This window comes from Meriones unguiculatus, chromosome 3, assembly GCF_030254825.1.
Source record: "Meriones unguiculatus strain TT.TT164.6M chromosome 3, Bangor_MerUng_6.1, whole genome shotgun sequence".
Taxonomy (NCBI): Eukaryota; Metazoa; Chordata; class Mammalia; order Rodentia; family Muridae; genus Meriones; species Meriones unguiculatus.
Genome location: NC_083351.1, coordinates 6449956 through 6470289, shown reverse-complemented (window position 1 = coordinate 6470289; position 20334 = coordinate 6449956). Strand labels below are relative to the sequence as shown.

Sequence of the window (20334 nt, the reverse complement as noted above, 5' to 3'; positions counted from 1 at the left end):
CCATGGAACCACACTCTGGTGGCAGCTAGAAACAGGACCATCACATGAGTCCCAGCTACCTATCGTCAGAGACACCCTGAGGGAAGTCAGTAGGGACAAGGAGAAGCTACGTTGTGCTTTTTTTGCCTCAAAGATGGCAGAAGGTCCCTGGGGATTTTGGGCAGGTGTCATACCACACACAGGCTGCTGGTGGGAGCCAGTCTGTCCTGGTCCTGCCCCTGCCAACTACAGGGCAGAGTATGCAGGGCTGGTTCCTGGGGCCTGAGGACATGCAGGCCACAGCCTTTGGTCCCCACTGTCCCCACCAGGCTGCAAACATGACATGGTACCACCCTGACCCTGAAGGCTGCCCCAGGTACTGACTATGTTCTCCAAGAAAAGATACTGAAAAAAGCATGGTAGCAAATTCCCATAAAAGTTCAGTCAGCAAAACCCACATAACAACCTGTGCTTTAGCAAAAAAATATAATTTCAGTTGTTAGGTCACAGGACTAAAACCAGAAACAGTACGAGGCAGCAGACCCTCTCTCTGCAGACTTGGGAAATGCAGATTCCCTCAGCAAGGGCAGAGGCATGGGGGCTCTGTGGAAACTTGCCAGTTTCAGATGCAGGGTGTGGGGCTTTCATCCACCAAGCAGCCATCCAAGAGCTCCTGGAGCTGACCCAGTCTGTTCCTCAAGTTCTGAAGAGTTTTGTTCATCTTTAATTGTAAAAATATAAAGGTTGAGCATTTATACTTTTAAAATCCTTAAATGGGTTCATTCATCTTTTGTGGGTCGCTCAGAGGCTTTGTGACATCTTATCTGAAGTTGTCCCCAAAGTTAAAGATGAAACTGGGTCAGCAACAAGGCTGTGCTAAGAGAACGCATAAGGCAGTGCCTGCCTGTCCCGGTGGGCATTTGAGGACACAGGCCCCAACCTGTCTCCAAGCCCACACCCTGCTTCCAGTGGTGTGTATTCAAGCAGACGAATCTGGCAAAGCTTAATCAGCTCTTCTTATTATTTACTCCATGTGTGTATGCCTGTGTCGAGGTCAGAAGGTAACTTTGGGGAACTCTGTGGGTCCTGGAGCTTGAAGTCAGGTTGCATGGCGTGGCAGGAAGCACTCTCGGATGAGCCGTCCAGCCAGCCCTTACTCAGCTGCTGTGATGAGGAGTTAGAATGGTGCTATATTCTGACTTCATTTTGAAGAGCTGGAGGATCACTGGTCACTGGTGCATCTCACAGGATCACTTATCTATTTTGAGACAGGGTCCTCAGCATCCCTTGACGGCCTCAAACTTGCTGGTTGTCAAGGATGACCTTGAACTTTTGATCCTTCTGCTTCCATCTTCCTAGTTCCAGGACTATAGGTGGTGCAATGCCATGCCTAGCTCATGGTACTGGAAATTTAACCCAGGGCCTCAGGCCTGCTAGGCAAATACTCTACCAGCTGATCTACATGCCAAGCCAAGGTGATGTTTTAAAGAATTTCTTCTTTGACTATCCTGGATAAAGATGGCTGGCACCAAGCGCAAACATGTCAATCCTCTTCATAACTAATGCAGGATTTCATTTTGTTTCTTTGAAAGGGTCTAGCTGGGCGGTGGTGGCGGACGCGTTTAAGCCCTGCACTCCAGAGGCAGAGGCAGGCAGATCTCTGAATTCAAGGCCAGCCTGGTCTACAGAATGAGTTCCAGGACAATGAGGGCTATTACACAGAGAAACCCTGTTTTGGGGAAAAAAAAAAAAAAAAGAAAAAAAGGTCTATATTATCTAGGGTCATCACGGACTCCTGGGTTCAAACTGATTCCCCTACCTCAACTCCGGGTGCCGCTGGGGCTACAGGGGTGTATCACTGAGCCTGCTAAAGTAAGACTTTTCTTCCTTTTTCCTTCTCTTTGTGTGTGGGTGTTTTGCCTGCATGTATTAAGCACCATGTGTGTGCTTCGAGCCCACTGGGGCCAGAGAGGGCATCAGATCCCCTGGAACTGGAGTTACAGGCAGTTGTGAGCTGCCATGTGGGTGCTGGGAGGTGAATCGCTTTGGAAGAGCATCGAGTGTCCTTAACCTCGGAGCATCTCTCCAGCCCCTAAAGTAAGGCTTGTTTTGTTTGGTAGACAGGGTTTCTCTGTGTAGCCATGGCGGCCCTGGAACTCACTCTGCAGACCAGGCTGACCTCAAACATGTGGGGATCAGCCTGCCTGCCTCCTGAGTTCTGAGATTAAAGGTATGCGCCACTGCCGGTTTTAAGTAAGGCTTTTGAGTGGACTTGCTTATCACATTTGCTTCTCTTGTGTGGTACAGCCATGGTGTCCTTTCTTGAAAAACTTATTTAGAGTTAGCATTATTGAAACTTTTTTCATTTTAGAAAATGAAATGAGCTAGAGATGAATTACATTGTTTTTTTCAAATGGCCTTTTTATAATATTCATCTTAGCAACTGATCTTAATCCCCTGTTGGTTTTAATCAAACGTTTAAACTTAAGTTTGTGAAACAGGATGTCAATTCCTTCCCTGAGTTCCTAACAGCAGATTGAGCTGGACCTGCAGAAGAGCATGTGACATCATGTACAGTGTCACAATGTGGACTGCCTGTGCTTAGCTTCTGCGATGTTCCTCTGCAGAGGAGCCAGGGTGACCCCAGCATTCCTGTCCTCACTCTCGGAGCTGTACAAACTGTGCTTCTCAATGTACTCTTGCACAAGGTCGGGCACCAAGTAGCGGATGCTCTGTCCCCTCCTGAGAGCTCTCCGGATCTTGGTGGAGGAGATGTCATTGGTGACCCACTCCGTCACCAGGTGGATGTTGTCCTGATGTCTCCACAGCACATCAGACTCGTAGATGAACTTCTGAGCGTCACTGCCAGCCCGAGTGACACATATGAGCCCATAGTTGCCCACGATTTGTGTGATGTCCTCCATCTTCCACAAGTTGGGCACACTGAAAGACTCCAGTAAATCTGCTCCACACAGCAATTTCACCCTGGGCACACCTGGGAGGAAAACAGAGTTTCAGGCTTTATTTTCTTAATAATCACCCGTACAAAAGTGATTGTGATTGTGAGTGTGTGTGTGTGTGTGTGTGCAAGAGAAGATCTCTTTATTGTCTTTTGCCCCATAGCCCTTCCTTCCTTCCTAAAATCATTAGGAACTCAGCAGGTATGGAATAAGGAATAAAAGCACTAAATGGGTCTCTGCTGCAGAGTCTGAGCAAGCTTTGCAGCCCTGGTAGGAATCACGAACCTGTTGGTTTGGGCTCCTGGGGCTTCTTTTGGCTGGACTCTTGCTTCTGTTCAGTCCACTTCCTCTTCTGCCCAGGCCTTTCCAGAGCAGGTGAGCTTTGTGGGTGATCGCAGCTGCCAGCTGCCAGCTTCTCCTGATGGTGTCTACAAAATGACAACCCGAAAGAACATTCCCTGACATCAGAGTGCTCTCTGTATGCTGTGTGTGTGCGTGTGTGTGTGTGTGTGTGTGTGTGTGTTGCAACAGCCACAAGAGTAACAGTAACGACCTACTCCTCTACACAACTGTCTGACCCAGTCTTCTAAAACTGCAAGGCCAGTGGAGGGGAAGATGGAGACTCAGAGTTGCGGCCCACCTCCAGCAGAGTCCCTGGCATTGGAAACATTCAACAACTGCCTGAGGGAACAGGCGCTACTGTCAGCTTCTGTCTGAAGTCTTTGTCAGCCCCCCAAGAGGGGGGCTATTAAATGCCCACAGTCTCTTAGCTTACGTACAACAGAACGGGCTGGTCCAGAGCCTACAGCCTTGACTTCTGAAGACCATGGCCTGATCTTGCAATGAAGAAGCACAGGGACTGTAGGGGCAAGTGCCTGAGGCCTTCAAGGAAAGCAGCATCTTGGGAAGGGGCTGGCAGCAAAGGCTCACTGTCCTATGTCAGCACAAAGCTACCCCAGCAGGACAGCCACACCAACAGACCCGAAGGCTGGCCTTGTGCCCTTAGTCCCTCCCCAACTCAACAGGCAAACTGAATGTGCTGGGGATAATCAGGTTACCATGGGGCCAGAGAGGCAAGAGTGGGGCTGAAACAAGAGCAGGGCCTCTCACGGGAGAATTTTTTATCATTAACAGGGAGACTTTTTCCTGTTAACCCTGAAAAGGGAGTGCTGGTATGTCACAGGTAGCTGCCACCTTCTGCCTCAAGGCCCTGTCCTATCCCAAATACCAGCAGAGGTCTTTGTGGCAACTTCCAGTGTGCCTGACAGTCTGCGGAAGGCAGTCTCTGGGAGAGTGCCGTGAGGCGGGAGACAGTGACAGGATGCCACTGTGCAGCACCTGCCAGAACCTACAGCGCAGGGCTGAGCGCCTTCTGTCTGCAGACATCAACAGCCTCGGAAGGCAGTGGGAATGGACCAGGTCCTGCTGGGACTGCAAGGACCCCTTCCCTATTCAGCCAGTCTGGAGGACTGAGGATCCTAAGAACAGATGTCAGACAAAGGTTTTCAGATCCCTTAACTCACTCTCCAGATTGTAAAGAGATGTTACATATTACTTCTTTCACTGGCCTAGTTTTACAGCTCCGAGCACAGAGGTCTGGTTGGCCTCCCGTGCTCTCCAGAAAGCACCACACAACACAACACACAGGGTTGGGCTGGACGCCGGGCAAGCACTGCCTGACACTCCTCCTTGTTAAAAATAAGGCAATCAATAAACAAAAACAAAACAGCAGCAGCAGGTCCAGAATAAAAACACGAGTCCCTCAGAAAATATGATTCATGAGGGGGAAGGGAGAGGAGCATTAGACAGAAACAATACAACATACAGAGACCTATACATGATGGGGCCTTGGAGGGAAGGAACGGAACATTGGTGAGGAACGTCATTCAGAGTGAGGAGCAGAGTGAGAGAAGAGAGAAAGAGAGAGAGAGAGAGAGAGAGAGAGAGAGAGAGAGAGCGCACTGCTGTGAGAGGCACGTGGCGCAGAGCAGCCTCTTTAGAAAATTCATTGCACTTCTCTGAGCAATCCCAAGAACAATGAAAAGTTCAGACATTTATAAGTTGGGGGTGGGGGGAGGTAGGCTGCCAGGAATGTTCACATCATCTGATTAATTTAACAGAGCGTGGAAGAGCCAGGTATCATAAATTGAGAATTGTCAAGTTACATCTCAGAAGGTTTCTGAACCCTGTCCAGAGACAGCTGCAGGGAATCTTGGCCTCATCTCTTTGGGCTCTGGACCTGGCCCTTTCAGGTTGAAAACTGAAGCCATATTCTCTCCTTTTCTTCACCTAAGAAGGCTGACAGCTGCAATATTCTCGGGCAACTGTCTTTCTCCCTTCAGGCCACGCCAGGCCAGCTTCCTGTCTTCCACTCTGACAGACATCTCTCTGGGAAACAAACATGCCAACATCTCACCCCACGCAGAAAGATACAAGGGCTTAGGTGCCTTGCCCTGTTGCAGTCTCTGCAGCCTTCGTGTGGTGTTTTGAATAAGAATGGCCCCTATAGGCTCAGATATTTAAATGCTTAGTCAACAGGAAGTGGGACTAGTCGAAAGGATTAGAAGGGTTAGGGGGTGCGGCCTTGTTGGAGGAAGTGTGTCACTGGAGGTGGGCTTTAAGCCCTGAGTCATTGTGTGGACCTGCAGGAGGTGGCTCTCAGCTACGGTTCTGTGCACCGTGTGCTGCTGGCTCCCTGCCAGGATGACAGCGAAAGCCTCTGACACTGCAAGTAAGCCCCAATTAAACGCTTTTTTAATGAGTGTTGCCTTGGTCCTGGTGTCTCTTCCAAACAATAGAAGTGACTAAGAAGCTTGGAGACAACCTCACAGAGCTGCAGTCAGATGCAGAACTGAGACTACAGTGATGGGAACGTCCCCCCCCAGAGCCGACGTTGTGGGCTGTGCCATGGTTACCTGAGCACCTTCACAGTCTCCACCCAGTCCTTCTGAAGACTTTCCCATGTGTCCACTTGCACCCAGTGTGAGTTCCTGGTGGCAAGTTCTGCCATGATAACCCGGTGGTGGGCTGGGATGAGCCCTTTCTTCTTGTATGCATCACCAACAGGTGAAATTATGCCTTTGATAACTTTGTATTTTCCTGGATAAAGAGTTAGGTTGGATATTAGGTATAACAAATCAGATTTTATGAATAAGAAATGTGATCGATATTATGTTATAGTTGTAATTCCACCCCCCCACACACACACCTTTTAAACAAAGAGTTAAGTTTAGCCAATTGAAACTGTGCTAAAGGGCTGGCAAGATGGCTCAATGGGTAAAGGAGCATGCTGTCAAGCCTGATGATCTGAGTTCAACCCCCAGGACACACATGGCGAAAGGCTAGAACAGATTCTCCAGGTTGTCCTCTGATCTCCTCACGAATACCATGTCTCACATAACACCTGCACATGTCAATAAATATTTTTTAAATTAGAAAAGAAACTGTAATAACATATTATAAAAGTTATCATTAACATCCCCGTTTTAAAAGATTTATTTATTTATTATGTATATAGTATTCTGCCTGAATGTATGCGTGTGAGCCAGAAGAGGGCACCAAATCTCATTGTAGATGGTTGTGAACCACCATGTGGTTGCCGGGAATTGAATTCAGGACCTCTGGAAGAGCAACCAGTGCTCTTAACCTCTGAGCCATCTCTCCAGCCCCCATTAAGCCCTTTTAAGTGTGGGGTTCTGTAGTGTTGAGCTCATGCATGTGGCTACACCACCTCCACTCTTTCCATCTTCAGAACCTTCATCTTCAACTAAAGCCCCACCCCTTACACCCTAACTCCTGGCCCCTCATGGCTTAAGCTTAAACTCTGGTTGGTACTGCTGAGTTCCCTTGCTAAAAGCCTGAATCAGTTAGCACTGCTCACCTAGAGCAGCTGCAGGGAGCTGTCTTGCCTCCCCTAGGATCTGGGTACCTGACAGCATCAAGAAAGCACTTTACTCTGCCTGGCCCCACTCCTTCTCATGCTATTCATAGCTCCTCCTCCTTTTTCTCCCTTGATAAAAGGTCTCACTGTGTAGTCACAGCTGTCCTGGAACTTGCTATTTGACCAGGCTGGTCTGAACTCATAGAGACCCACTTGCCACAGACTTTCAAGTGCCGGGAGTAAGGATGAAAGACATGCGCCACCACAGCCAGCCTTATTCACACCCTCCTGCTCCACACTCTGTGACAAACACTTGTATCTACTGAGCCACCTTGCTGGCCCCATCAACCCTTTGCCAGGAAACAGGGCAACATGCTTGTGTCCAGGACCAGGCGTTCACACTGAAACACTCACTGTGTCTAAGCCTCAGTTACCTGGGTTGTTGCTCCTACCTGTTGCATTCATGTAGTCCTTGGCCAGCTCGAAAAGCCTGAGGTGCATGTTGGTGATTGGATTAAAAGAACCGCAGGCCAGGAGAACCACTTCTGTCTTCTCGGCTGAATCCATGAGGAGAAGTGGGAGTTACTGCTCTAGATGGAGATCTCTGATGTAGATGTTGCTGTCCACAAAGGAAAAAGGAAACAAGTTCATTTACAGACCTCCTGACATCATGTGTTCTTCCTGCGGCCAGGTGGACAAATTCTTGGCTTCACTGACTGAGATGAACGGCAGAACCGGCTTCACGTTCTGCCCTTCGATTATACTTGTGTGCAGTTCCTCCCAACAAGGAATGGGATACACCTCTCTATTTCTATGATTTGCTTTGCCCGAAAGAACACGGCAGAAAAGACAGTGTGTAAGTTTTGAGCCTACACTTAGAGGCTATCACAGAGGTATTTTCTGTTGCTATAGTAAACATGTAGTAACATAGTAGAGATCCAGGCAGTAGTGGGGAGGCAGAGACAGGAAAATTTCTGAGTTCAAGGCCCACCTGGGCTACAAAGAGAAACTCTTTCTAAAAAAAGCCAAACAAACATGGCATGTAACTGCATCATAACACGGTGGAGACAGAGAAAGTGAACCAGTCCTGTTCAGAGAGGCCAAGCCTACAGTGTGGCCTAGCTTTAAAGCAAGGTCTGCACCTTCAATCCCCGCACTTCAGGAGGCACGGGCAGGCAGATCTCTGTTGAGTTTGAGGCCAGCCTGGTCTACAGAGTGAGTTTCAGGACAGCCAGGGCTACACAGAGAAAAGTCTGTCTTCAAAACAAAAGAAAAAACAAAAAACTGGTCTCCTGAGAACCAAATGACACTCATGACCACCTTGCTCTCCACCTGTTCTTAAAGGCCCCACCACCTCAGCACAGCCATGCTGGACACAAAGCTTTCAGCACATGGACTTTTAAGGATACACTTAGACAACACCTAAACCATACATAGCAGAGATGTCCTTGCCTCCTGCCACTGCCTCTACGCTAAAACAAAGCCCACGAGAGACTGCTATGGGGTGACAGCTGGAGGCCCAGCTGAGAAGATGGCTGGCCTCTTGGTAGGTGACTGTGGCCATCAGAGGCCAGCCCAGCCACAGCCAAGATGCTCATCCCCACAGGAAGCCCAGGTGAGAACAGATGCAGACCCACAAGTCTTCCTGAATCACAAGTAAATGTTTACTGATGGATGTCACTCGGTCTTTGTGATGGAGACAATTTTAATAAAGTAATTCACAGGGCCGGGGAGACAGCTAAGCGACGGCACACTTGTCTAACATTTATGAGGTGTTCACTGCCCTGCATGGCAAGACAGACAGACAGACAGACAGAAAGTAATTCAGTCAGGCGGTAGTAATCCCAGCACTTGGGAGGCAGAGGCAGGTGGATCTCTTGGTCTACAGAGTGAGTTTCAGAACAGGCAAAGCTACACAGAGAAATCCTGTCTAGAAAAATTCGTACAGCTCTTGAAGAAACAAGAGAAGATGCAATGGCGGTCAGCAGGAATGAAGTCAAGTGTGCCCGAGGCCCTCCAACCAAACAGTCCTTGGAGTTCTGGTTGCCTAGGGGATGAGGTAAGGATCTGAAAGGAGCCTGGACAAGACACCAAGATTTCATCTCAAAAAAAATCTTCCCAAACCCCACCAACAACAGGGGATGGGCTCGGTCAGCAAAGGGCTTGTCAGCCATGCACACATGAAGATCTGAATTTGATCCCCAGCAGCCGCATAAAAAGCCAGGCACAGTGGCGCATGTCCGTAATCCAAGCCCTGGGCAGGGCAGGCAGACAGGAGCATATCAGGGGATCTCTGGCTAGTCAGTCTCTCAAACTGATAATCTCCAGGTTCACTGAGAGACCATTTTAGAACAAGGTGGAGAAGACGTAAGGAATGCAGCCGGCACTCAGGTCTGGCTTCCACAGGCATTGACCCCCCCCCCCCCCCCCGCATAAGCATGGGGTTGGCATCAAACATGTATAATCCCAGCCCTGGAGAAGTAGAGCCAGCCAGTCTGGCTCAATCAGCAAGCTCCAAGTTTTGTTCCAGAAGCCATTTCAAAAGTAAGGGGTGAGGATGCTGCCAGATACAGACCTCTGGCTTCCACATGCAGACATACACAAATGTACACCTTTACACACACACACACCAAACAACCAACAAAAGCAAACAACAGAACCCACAGGGAAACTGCTAAATATGGACAGAAAATTGAATACAGTCATTGATGAATAGCACCTTGTCATGAGTTAAGGGCTGGGACTGTAGCTCAGGGGTCACCTACTGGCCTCACATGCAGCTGCAGGCTACCCTCCATTCACCCCCCAGCAGCCTTCCCTTCACCTCCAGAAAAAGAGAAAAAGGCTGAGTTAAACACAAGGCATTTCAATGTCTCTCTTCTCCCCTTTCATCATGAAACCAGGGTTACTAACCCTGTCCCTTCTAGTCGTACCCTTCCTAGTTCCCATACAAGGTACCTGCTGGAGAGCTGGGAGAAACAGAAGGACCTGAATTTTACCTGAATTTCAAGGTGAGCCTGGGCACACGAGAGCACGTCTCAGGAAACAAACAAACAAACAAAAACATTAACTCCACAGAACTGTAGCCTACATGGAAACTGGGGTTCCTGCCAGCCTCCGAGAAAGCTCTTCAGGACTTGTTGAAAGGTGCCCAGGCCAGTCCCGGGCACACCCGAGTCAGTGAGTCAGGTTCTCAATGCCTTATCCCAAGGGAGAGTGTGGAAGGAAGGTAAGGGTGGAGGGAGTCAGGGAAGTCCCCTCGGGTCTCAAAAGAGAACAAGGTGCTCCGGCCCACTCTATGTTCTGGGGAGCTCAGGTCTCCTGTCACCCTGGGGAGTGAGGAGGCTGGCGGAAGCTGATCTCCCAGCGCACAGGCGGCAGCATTGTCCTTTGTCCCACTGGTGAGCTGTCTCAGATATCCAGCCATCTCAGCTGGACTCCGGATCCGCCAAGAGCCGGAAGAGTTCCGGTATAGTGAGCCTGTCGGAACATGGAGGTGACGGATGGGTGTGGAATCTCACACAGACCCGAACCAGTGTCGCCATGATTCACTTTTGTTTGGTCCACGCAGCCTATCACCTGCACTGCTGGCTGCCGAGGTCGCATCGGCTCAGGCTGTAAGTGTCCCTCCCCAGAGCACTGCTGTCAGAAAGTTCGCTGCTTCCTGGGGCAGGCTTCAAGTTTAACTAAAATTTACATCTAAGTCATCCATCTTTCGAGTTTTAAAGTCGCCGTGATGGAAGCTCGGACTCACACTACAGCTGCTTTGAAGAGCTGTGGCTCTGTGGGCTCTCCTTGTCAGTTTCAGGTGCTCAGTCTAAAAGCCTCGCCGGCCCGACAAGACACGCCCGGCCAAACCACCTCTCACAACCGCCTTCTAAAATGACGCTATTTCTTTTGAACTAGTAACTTTAAGCATGTTCCTCTATCTTGGTCTAATGATGCGTCTGTTTTAAGCAGTGTAGATCTTGAAGGTATTCATTCAGGTGAGTGCCTGCACCTGGAAGTGCAATTACATGTTTTCTATGAACATCCTGGAGTCTTTCAGCCCTAACCCTGCTGATAAAAGAACAACTGAAGTGAATACAGCAGGTAGAGGGCAGAGACGACTTAGTGATGAGGCTTTACTCAGAGGTCATTGAAGAAACAAACAAAGGCTCTAGAGAAGGTCTGCAGCAGTGAGCAGTGATTCCCGTTGGCCTGCAGGCTGTGGTGGGCAGGCTAAATCCAGCTACTGTGGCGGAGCCAGACTGGGGGCGAGGCTGTCAGGGTGCGTGCGCTCCAGTCCTGCCTCTATCACTCACTGCTGCTGTTTGTCCTTGGACAACTCAAAATTTTCTGAGCCTTGGTTTCTCCATTTTTAAAATGAGGACCCTAGCTTGTGATATGTGCCTCTAGTCCCAGTGTAGGGCAAGCTGAGGCAGGAGGATTGCTTTAGTCCAGGAGTTCAAGGACAACCTGGGGAACATAGCAAGACTTAGTCTTAAAAAAAAAAAAAAAAGAGGTGGGGGGAGGGGAAGATAGTGGTGCACGCCTGTAATCCTAGTGCCTGGGAGGCAGAGGCAGGTGGCTCTCTGTGAGTGAGGCCAGCCTGGTCCAGGACAGCCAAGGCTATAATGGAGAAACCCTGTCTCAAAAAACCAAAAAGTGTGTTGTGTTGTAAGTAATGGTGCGCACGCCTGTCATCCCAGCACTCGGAAGGCAGAGCCAGGCAGATCTCTGCGCGTTTGAGACCAGCCTGGCTACAGGGAGTTTCTGCCCATCCAAGGATATGTAGTGAGATTCTATTTTGAAAAATCAAAAGGAAAAAGGTGTGTGTGTGAGAAGCCATAGTTCTTACCTTATAGAACTTTGTGAATATTAAGTAAGATAATGCATGTGAGATATTTAATACATTTATCCAATTGCAAATATTAACTTTTGTAGTTTTGTTTTTTCTATTTATGCTTATTTTGAATGAATACTTCTTACTATAATTGATGTGTTGTTGCATACATTAACTGAATCACAGGAAAGGAGTCAGGGTCCCACAGATTTCCTGGTGACTGCTCTCAGCGGTGCTGGGTACCAGGCAGGAGCTGAACGATGGCAGCACTGTTTACTTAGGTATTAACAGGCACTGTTTCACTGGAAAGTGCACAGCAACTCATCTTGCTGGTTTCAAAGTCTCTGTGGTTTAATTAGCATGAACAGAATTTGAACTTGGTTCCTTGAAGTCATGAAGGTGTGCCTCCCCTCCCTGTGCCCACAGCCAGGCGACAGTGCTCCTGTTTGGCATCGGTACCCTGGCCCTCCAGCTGTGCGTGCTGCTCAGGTAAGGCTCGGTCCAGGCAGGCCTTATCTGTGCACAGGAGGGGTGTGGGCTCCCCGAGATTCCTGTTACACGCGTAGCTGCTGCCTGCCCGTTGTCTCTGCTCCTGTTACTGATGGCAGTCGTGCTCCCCTTTGTAGACTTGAAAATCTCAGCACAGTGAGAGTTGCAGACTTGGACAGATTAAGTGTAAATTTTAACAAATGTTTACTTCCAGTATAAGAGGCCATTAAATGGGAGACAGTGAGGACACCACGGGATCCTAGAGGCCATTCCCAAGGGCCTAGCATTAGCCAATGTCTGCGGGCCCGGGCAAGGCAGGCACACTCAATCAATCATGGATTCTGAACTGATGTGCAGCCTCAGATCAGGGCTAGCACCTAGCCTGAGAGCTGAGACTGTCCACTAACAACTGCCACTGAGGAAGCGAGGCAAACACAATCTGCTTGCTTAAAATAAGGTCACAGTCTTACAAATGTCTACACAAATCTGAAAACTGAAAATCCACAGGCATGACGGGGACAAAAGAGAAGGCGTGAGCGGGCGCTAAATCTGTAAGGCAAGTCTGCCACAGCTTTGTGCAGCACAGCACAGCACAGCACAGTTCTTTACTCCCAAAGGACACAATTTCTACAAAGTATTTTTACCAAACCATCAAATTAGGATTACAAGCCAGTAAGATTATTCCTCAATTTCAACTAATAATAATAATGTTCATTATCAAGCTACCAGGAGCCAAGATGAAGCGACTGTTAGAGTTGGGGTTAGGGCATGAGGGGGCTCCTGGTGCGCCTGCAATGCAGAAATTCTGTGGTGAGTGCTAGATGAAGGTCATCAGGCCATGCACTGCCTTTCAGGCCCAGATCCTCCCGGTACTGCAGTCAGCCTCTCCTGGCCAACTTGGTTGGAAGCATCATCTTCACCTTCTTCACACTTGGTAGGTAACACTGTCTTTGCCCTCTTCTTTGCTTTGTTCACACTTGGTAGACAACACTGTCTTCACCCTCTTCACACTTGCTAGGCAACGGCATCACCCAATTCACACTTGGTAAGTAACATCACCGTCTTCATCATCTTCACACTTGGTAGGTGACATCGTCCTCACCCTCTTCACAGTTGGTAGGAACATCATCTTTACCATGTTCACATGTGGTAGGTAACATGGTCTTCACCCTCTTCATACTTGGTAGGCGTGTGGTCGCCCAAAAGTACTCAGTGGGCAGCTATTATTTGATACATGCTGTGGGAACAGAAGCAGCTAAGAGAAGGTTTTCTGCTGTTTGTGCTTACAGACTGACTGGCTCATAAGAAAAAAACAATCACACTGAAAATTCCCATGGTGAGCTGGGTTGCAGCTTGGCGTAGAATGCTCACCTAGCATGTGTGAAGCCCTGGGTTTGATTGTCAGCCTCATTAAAAAACAAAAACAAAGCAAAACAAAACAACAACAACCTTAGATGAAAAGAGTCTTTTAAATTTCTGGGCAACCCTTGTAGTTATCCCACAATTACAATGTGAAACCTGAGGTGAAATCTAGTATAAGAAATTATTTTTCTCCTTTCTTTTTTCCTCTTCCTCATACTCTTTTTTGATGGGCATGTTAGCTTTCTTTGCAGTAGTAGTAGCCCTGGACATCCTGGAACTCACTCTGTACACCAGACTGGCTTCAAATTCAGAGATCTGCCTGTTGCTACCTCTGAGTAACATCTCTCTTCTTATAAATTAAAAAATAACCATGATGAACAAGAGATGGTGTTTCTGAGGCTGGGCACAGGGGTACACAGCTGTAATCCCAGCACTCAGGAGATGAGGAACACTGTGAGCTTGAGACTAGCCTGGGCTACATAGTAAGAGCCTGTCTGAAGGCATGAAAACAAAACAACTAAAAAGCATGTCTGAGCCAGTGAGACCCGACCAGCAATGCTGTTCCTGTCCTTCTAGGTCTCATCGCGCTGCTTACTCAGCTGGAGCCAGGCCCACAGGCTCTCAGGGTGACGCTGGCTGTTTTCGGGCTGGGGTCCTTTGGTGAGGGAGTCTGCTCTGTGCTGTTAACACTTCTGGCGTCAGATTGTGTATGTTCTCTTCTTTTTTTAACATGAATTTGTCTGTGTATGTGATTGTATGCATGCCACACTACTGGGACGGAGACCAAAGGACAACTTGTGGGTGCCAGGTCTTTTCTCCCATTTTTCACGTGGGCTCTGTGGACCTTTCAGGTCATCAGGCTCAGCAGCAAACACTTTCACCCAGTGAGGCATCTCACCAGTCCTGGTTTGGATATGTTTTTAAGAATTTAAAAAGACTTACCTTACTCTGAAAGCCTGCCTACAGATAACCATTACTTTCCAATATTTACTATCAACTTATGCAGAAAATAGAGACAGACGTGGAATTCCTAATCAGATGCATGGTGGTTACTCTAGAAAAGGCATAAACTTTCTTGAGCATAGGAAGAATGTAGCTGGCAAAGTGTTTGCCTCACACGAATTTGATCTCCAGAGCACACAGGAAAAAGCTGCGTGTAGGGGTGCACACCTGTAATTCAACTGTTGGGAAGGCAAAGACAGGCAGAACCCAGGGCCCCAGGGCCAGCCTAGTCTAAAAGGGGCGAAGAGCGTTCCTGAGGATGATGGCCGAGGTTATCTTCCTGCCTCTACATGCAGGAGTACACTTGCACAAATAAGTACACCCTCACCATCACACACACACACACACACACACACACACACACACACGAATATGCCACACATGCACACAAAAAGAAGCTATTTTTAGAGAGTATGGTGTAGCTCATTGGTGGATAACTCACTGGTGGAGAACAAACTTGGCACGCATAAGACCCTGTTTCCATGCCAACACCTCCCTAGAAAATTCCCATGAGACTGTGGTTGCTGGTAGTGGTGACAGTGGTCTTGTTGTTTTGTTTGTTGTTGTTGCTTGTTTTTTGAGGGGTTCTCTATGTAGCCCTGGCTGGCTTTGAACTCAGAGATCTAGCTGCCTCTGCCTCGAGAGTGCTGGGCTGAAAGGCATGCTCCACTGCACTAGGCCTGAGATTTTCTTATTGTGAGTGAATTCCACTTTAGTAGAATTTTATCTTTTAACAAATTAAAAAGTGTACCACTACTGTGTGGGTTGATATGTATTTGGACACCAATGCTATGGCAAGCATGTGGAGGTCAGAGGTCAACTCTGTGGCGTGGACAGTCTCCTTCCACCATGCAGTACTGAACTCAGGTCGTCAGGCTCGGTGGAAGCACCTTTACCCACTAAGCCATCTCACTGGCTCTAAGAACATTTTAAGTAACTATTAAAGACAATGCAGACGTTACAGGACTGCTGCAGAACACGTGCCGTGACTGTGGAGCTTCAGAAGCAGAGGCAGCAGGAACGCAAGGTCTGGGTCAGCCTGGGCTGTGTAGCAGAACACCAAATCAAAACCCAAACAAGGCTGGGCACAGTGGCGCATGCCGTAAACCCCCAGCACTTGGGGGCCAGAGGCTGGGAGTTCTCTGTGAGTTTGAGCCCAGCCCGGTCTATACAGTGAGTTCCAAGACAGCCAGAGCTGCATAGTGAGACCCTGTCCTGAATCTACAACAGAAACAAACCAACCACCACTGGCTAAATGACAACAGTATTCCTGATGCGGCTTTTTGCTTCTCATACAGGAGAAAACCACCCCCGAACTCTACTACTTCTCTGTGCTGCTGTCGGTGGGCAGTGTGGTATCTGCAGGTGAGTAAACCACTTCCCAGGTGCCCATCTGGGTCAGACGCTTGCAGACCCCTCAAGGGAAGACACCATGTGACCAAGAAAGATCAGCATATGTAGGGAGGCCTGGCTCCTCTTACTGCAGAACTCTAAGACAACAATGTTAAACAGAGGAGGGGGAGGCGTGGGATGGGATAGAAAGAAGTTTCCTGGGGACATGGCTCAGTGGCAGAGTGCTGGCCCACAACAGAGGTCCTGGGCTCAGCCGCCAGCGCTGCCTATGCCCAGGTGGTGGCTCACAGGCTGGTAATCCCAGGCACTCCAGAGGTGGCAGGAGGGAGGGAAATCAGGAATCCAACCAGTTCCTGGCCAACCTGAGCTACGTGAGACGCTGTACTCGGGAGGCAGAGGCAGGTGGATGTCTGTGAGTCTGAGGCTAGCCTGGTCTACATAGTGAACTATATAATCTATTACACAGAGAGAGCCTGTCTCAGAGTTAGATCTTTTTACAGCAGCAGTGGTTAGCTGCATAGGACCTGCACAGGACTGGGCCTTTCAACACTCTATCATCATGGGTAGAGGAGGGGCTCATAAGGTCCCACCCCTCCCTTGATATAGGCAGTTAATGGTTACTGGAGAGGGAGTCAGATTTCTCACTGGTGTAGCCGCTGGCAAGGTGCTCTTGCTCCCCCCATGTAGGCAGCCTTAATTAAAGCCTTTGGGCCACAAAGGGAAAACAAAAAAAGACATACACGTAGGAGGGGACTCATAAAAGTAACTTTTATTCACCTGAGGTAATTGCTGTTTGGGAGGCTTACTGCCTAGTCTGCTAACCTAGGCCCAGAACGTTTTCAGCCTTTGAGACTTACTGCTTAATACGCTCACCCTTTTTTGTTCTTATTGAGCTCTGGGCTGGCTGGTTCAACTCAGCTGTTCTGGCTCAAGCTCAAGCTCGTCTCCCAGCTGACTTGTTCAATATTGCTTTCCTCTCAGCCCCTGAATTGCTCTGCTTGGCTTCAAACTAACTCCAGCAGTCTGTTCTAATCTTCCAGCCCCTCATTCTCTGGCTCATTTAGTCTTCACCCGTGTTCTTTCTTTCTCTGCAACCTGTCTCTCTACTACTGTCCCAGTAAAACAGCCACTTCTCTCTTCCCTTTCCGCTCTCTCTCTTCTCATGAGAACTGGAGTATCACATTCTGTCAAATCTTTCTCATTCCGTCAAATCTTTCTCCGATCTGTCACATTTTCTGCTACTCAATTAAACATCCCTTTCAAACATGGGTGCTTCCTTCTACAAACTAACTTTACCTTCATTGTTTGGGATTAAAGGCATGTACCACCATGCCTGGATCTAAGGTGTTTTTTGTTTTTGTTTTTTTTTTTGTTTGTTTGTTTTTTTAAAACCTGAAACTTGCTCTAAACCAGGCTGGCCTTGGACTCAGATCTGCTTGCCTCTGTCTCCTGGTTTAAAGGCGTGTTTGTATTCCAGCCCACTCACACAGACCTAGATCTCTGGATGTGATCTCTGGCTGGAACAGCCATGTTCTGAATTAAAATTCCTCTACAGGGACTTGTTCCGAGGAAAGGTTTAATGTGGGTGGGGGGAATAATAGGATACAGGGCAAATATGATCAAACATTTATTTATTATTTATTTATATATGAAAATGTGAAGGAATAGTTTGTTGTTTTGTTTCTCTGTACAGCCTTGGCTGTTCTGGACTCGCTTTGTAGACCAGGCTGGCCTCGAACTCAACATGATCTGCCTGTCTCTGCCTCTCTGAGTGCTGGGATTACAGGTGTGTGCCACCGTGCCTGGCAAGAATAATTCTCCCAAGTTCTGCTCCACCTTAATTAGATCCTGTGTTCTGTCCTGCAGTGCTTTTCTCTGGCATGGGGCTCCTCTGGCTCTCCAAAGTGTCATGTCCAAGGACAGAAGCTAAGCCAACAGTTTGAGGCCAGCCTGTGGTCCTGCTGGTTTCCTGCCTCGGTTACATGCCTGGCTGACTGAGCCTGCCCCAGCAGCACAGCCGTTTACTGTCAAGCCGTTCACAAGAGGCTCCCCTAGCTGCCGTTCCTACATGGAAGGTCAGCTGCACACCACAGTCACGCAGGAAGCATGCCAAGACCAGCCTTCATGGAGGAGAGTTGCTTTTCAACACAAATAAGTGAGGAAGAAGCAGGAAATGGAATTCGTTAACTGGTATCAAGGGATTGCCATCACAAATTCATCCAAAGTAGCGAATGTTTATACAGTACTCTCAAGACCATTACACTGACTTCCTATAAACCTCAGTTTCTGGTCCAGGGACATTAGTGTCTGAGCCAATGACAGCTGCAGAAATGAGCATGGACAACCAAAACCACTTATTTCAGAAACCAGCAAAGCAAAGCTTCAACGGACACGGTGATTCAGACCATCTATTTCAACAAGATCAACTTACTGATTCTTTACATTGCATGAAGTTTTGGATAAAGAGAATTTATTACAACAATCTTTCATATCATTACAGCCAATTATTTTGTAGCGCACACAGCCAGTGTCTGAGCCTCACTCCACTGCTATGATGGAACACTCTGACCAAGAGCAACTCGGAGGAAAGGGTGCTTTGCCTTATATTCCAGGTCAGGCCATAACTGAGGAAGGCAGGGTATGAGCTCCAGTAAGTCCTGAAGCAGACACTAGCAAGGAATGCTGCCTCCTGGCTTGAACTCACACATATCAGCCTGCGTGTGCCTACTGAGTGCCAGGATTAAAGGCATGCACCAATGCCTAGCACCCAGTAAGCTGGCTTTCTTATACAGGCCAGGCCCCCTTGTGAGGGAATGGTATTACCCAGTGAGCTGGGCCCTCCTCCATCAATTTACAGGACAGTCTCTCGCAGACATGGCCACAGGCCAACGCAATCTAGGCATTTCTTCAATCAATCTGGGCTTTCCTTTCAAGACGACTTTAGGCTATTGCAGTAAACAGTTAAAGTTAACTATGAACCTCTACCCCTTTTCAACTTGACACACAAACACATCACTGTAAACTATAACCTTTCAATTTCTTGTCCTCAAAGTCTCATATTGACAGCATAATACAAAACATAAGCCAACTTTCAAATTTCTCAGTCGTTAAAAATTCCAATACTTTTAAAGTTCTAAATCTCTTTAAAAGTCCAAGTCTTTTAATCATGAGCTCCTGTAAAAAAAAAAAAAAAAGTTTCATACTTTCCAAAAAGGGAAGAACCAAAGAATAGAAATAATCACGTTTAAGCAAAACCAGAATCCAACAGTGTAGTCCAATGTCCAACATTTGAGGCTCATTCAGGATCTGGGTCCCAAAGGGCTGCACAGCCCCCTCTCCACTCAGTTCCCTGCTAACATTTAAAAGTCCACTCAGCAGCTATTTTCCTAGTTCTCAGAAAGTCGCTTTCAGGAAAGTGGATCTGCTCTTTCCCAGATTTGAAAATGTTTTGGGAGGGAAGCTAGGTTTTCCCCATTGCCTCTCACCCACATCCTTCTAAGTTCATAGGTGCCTGCTCTCGACACAAGTCTAAAGAGGAAGACTCCGTGCCACCCCAAAGGGTGAAGTGACCTGCACCAAGGTCACAGGAAATTTTTACCAACTTTTCAGTTCCAAGATAGAACTAAAGGGCAAGAGTTGACTACGAAGACCTGGCCCTAAGGAGCGTTACAAAGGACGCTAAAGGCTCAGCCATTATGCAAAATAAAGGGCGCCGGGCTGCAGTCCCAAAGACGGGCCTCCCAGGGCCGCGGGTGGGGTGCTTACCAGGCTCTAAGGCCAAACCGCCCTAGTCCTCCAGGAGCAACCTCCGCCCGGACGCCTGCGAGGAAACACCGCGACCGAGCTCTGATTGGTCCCACGCAGCCGGAAGCGCGTGTGTCCGACGGAAGTGCTCGTTCACCGCGGTCCGCCCGGCCCTGGCCGTCAGGTAGGCGGAGCCCTAGTTCCAAACTCTGGGACCCGCTGGTGGCGGCGGGCGGGGAGTCCGGGAGCAGAAGGAGGTTGTCCTGCTTCCGATCAGCGAGGACCGAGAGGCGTTTCGCGGGCGTCGGACTCCCCGCCACCCCAGGTGACGCCGGGCCTTCCGGAGCCCGGCCTCGGCGGGCCCTGCGGCCCGGAGCGTCAGTTCCTCCGCGGGGAGGAGACTGGCGTCCGAGCGTGCGGCCGTTCTGTCCCCGGTGGTCCTGGGCCGAGCGCTGCTCACTTCCGGCCCCGAGAAGGTGTGCTTTCTGCCCTTACCTTTTGGTGCTTCTGGGTTTGACAGTTCCTTAAGGCGTGTCCTGGGTGCTGTGGCCTCACCAGAGGAAACCTCAGAAAAAGATGCAGGAGGCATGGTCCAGGGATTAACTGCCCTCCCCTGCGTCTTCCTGGGAATGGAGAGTGTCTTGAAATTACAGGCTGCTTAAGGGGAAGTTATTTGAACGGCTGTGGGCCAGAGTTCATAACTAGCAAATAAAACTACGTAATAGTTGCCCTTGTTCTAG

The 20334-nt window shown here is 48.7% G+C and overlaps 1 protein-coding gene across 2 annotated transcripts; it reads right to left on the bottom strand.

Moving 5' to 3' along the window:
• Positions 1–446: 446 nt before the first annotated feature.
• Nmnat1 (nicotinamide nucleotide adenylyltransferase 1) lies at positions 447–20322 on the bottom strand. Of its 2 annotated transcripts, none has more exons than XM_021636192.2 (5): positions 20090–20322; positions 7272–7438; positions 5855–6038; positions 3225–3367; positions 447–2974 (listed from the first exon to the last, which is right to left on the bottom strand). In XM_021636192.2, exons 2-5 carry the CDS (start codon positions 7384–7386, stop codon positions 2559–2561), a joined length of 858 nt encoding a protein of 285 aa, XP_021491867.1. In that variant the 5' UTR covers positions 7387–7438; positions 20090–20322; the 3' UTR covers positions 447–2558. The 2 variants fall into 2 exon arrangements, with proteins under 2 accessions (XP_021491867.1, XP_021491866.1); XM_021636191.2 differs by lacking the exon at positions 20090–20322 and adding an exon at positions 19616–19785.
• Between the last annotated feature and the right edge of the window lie 12 nt (positions 20323–20334).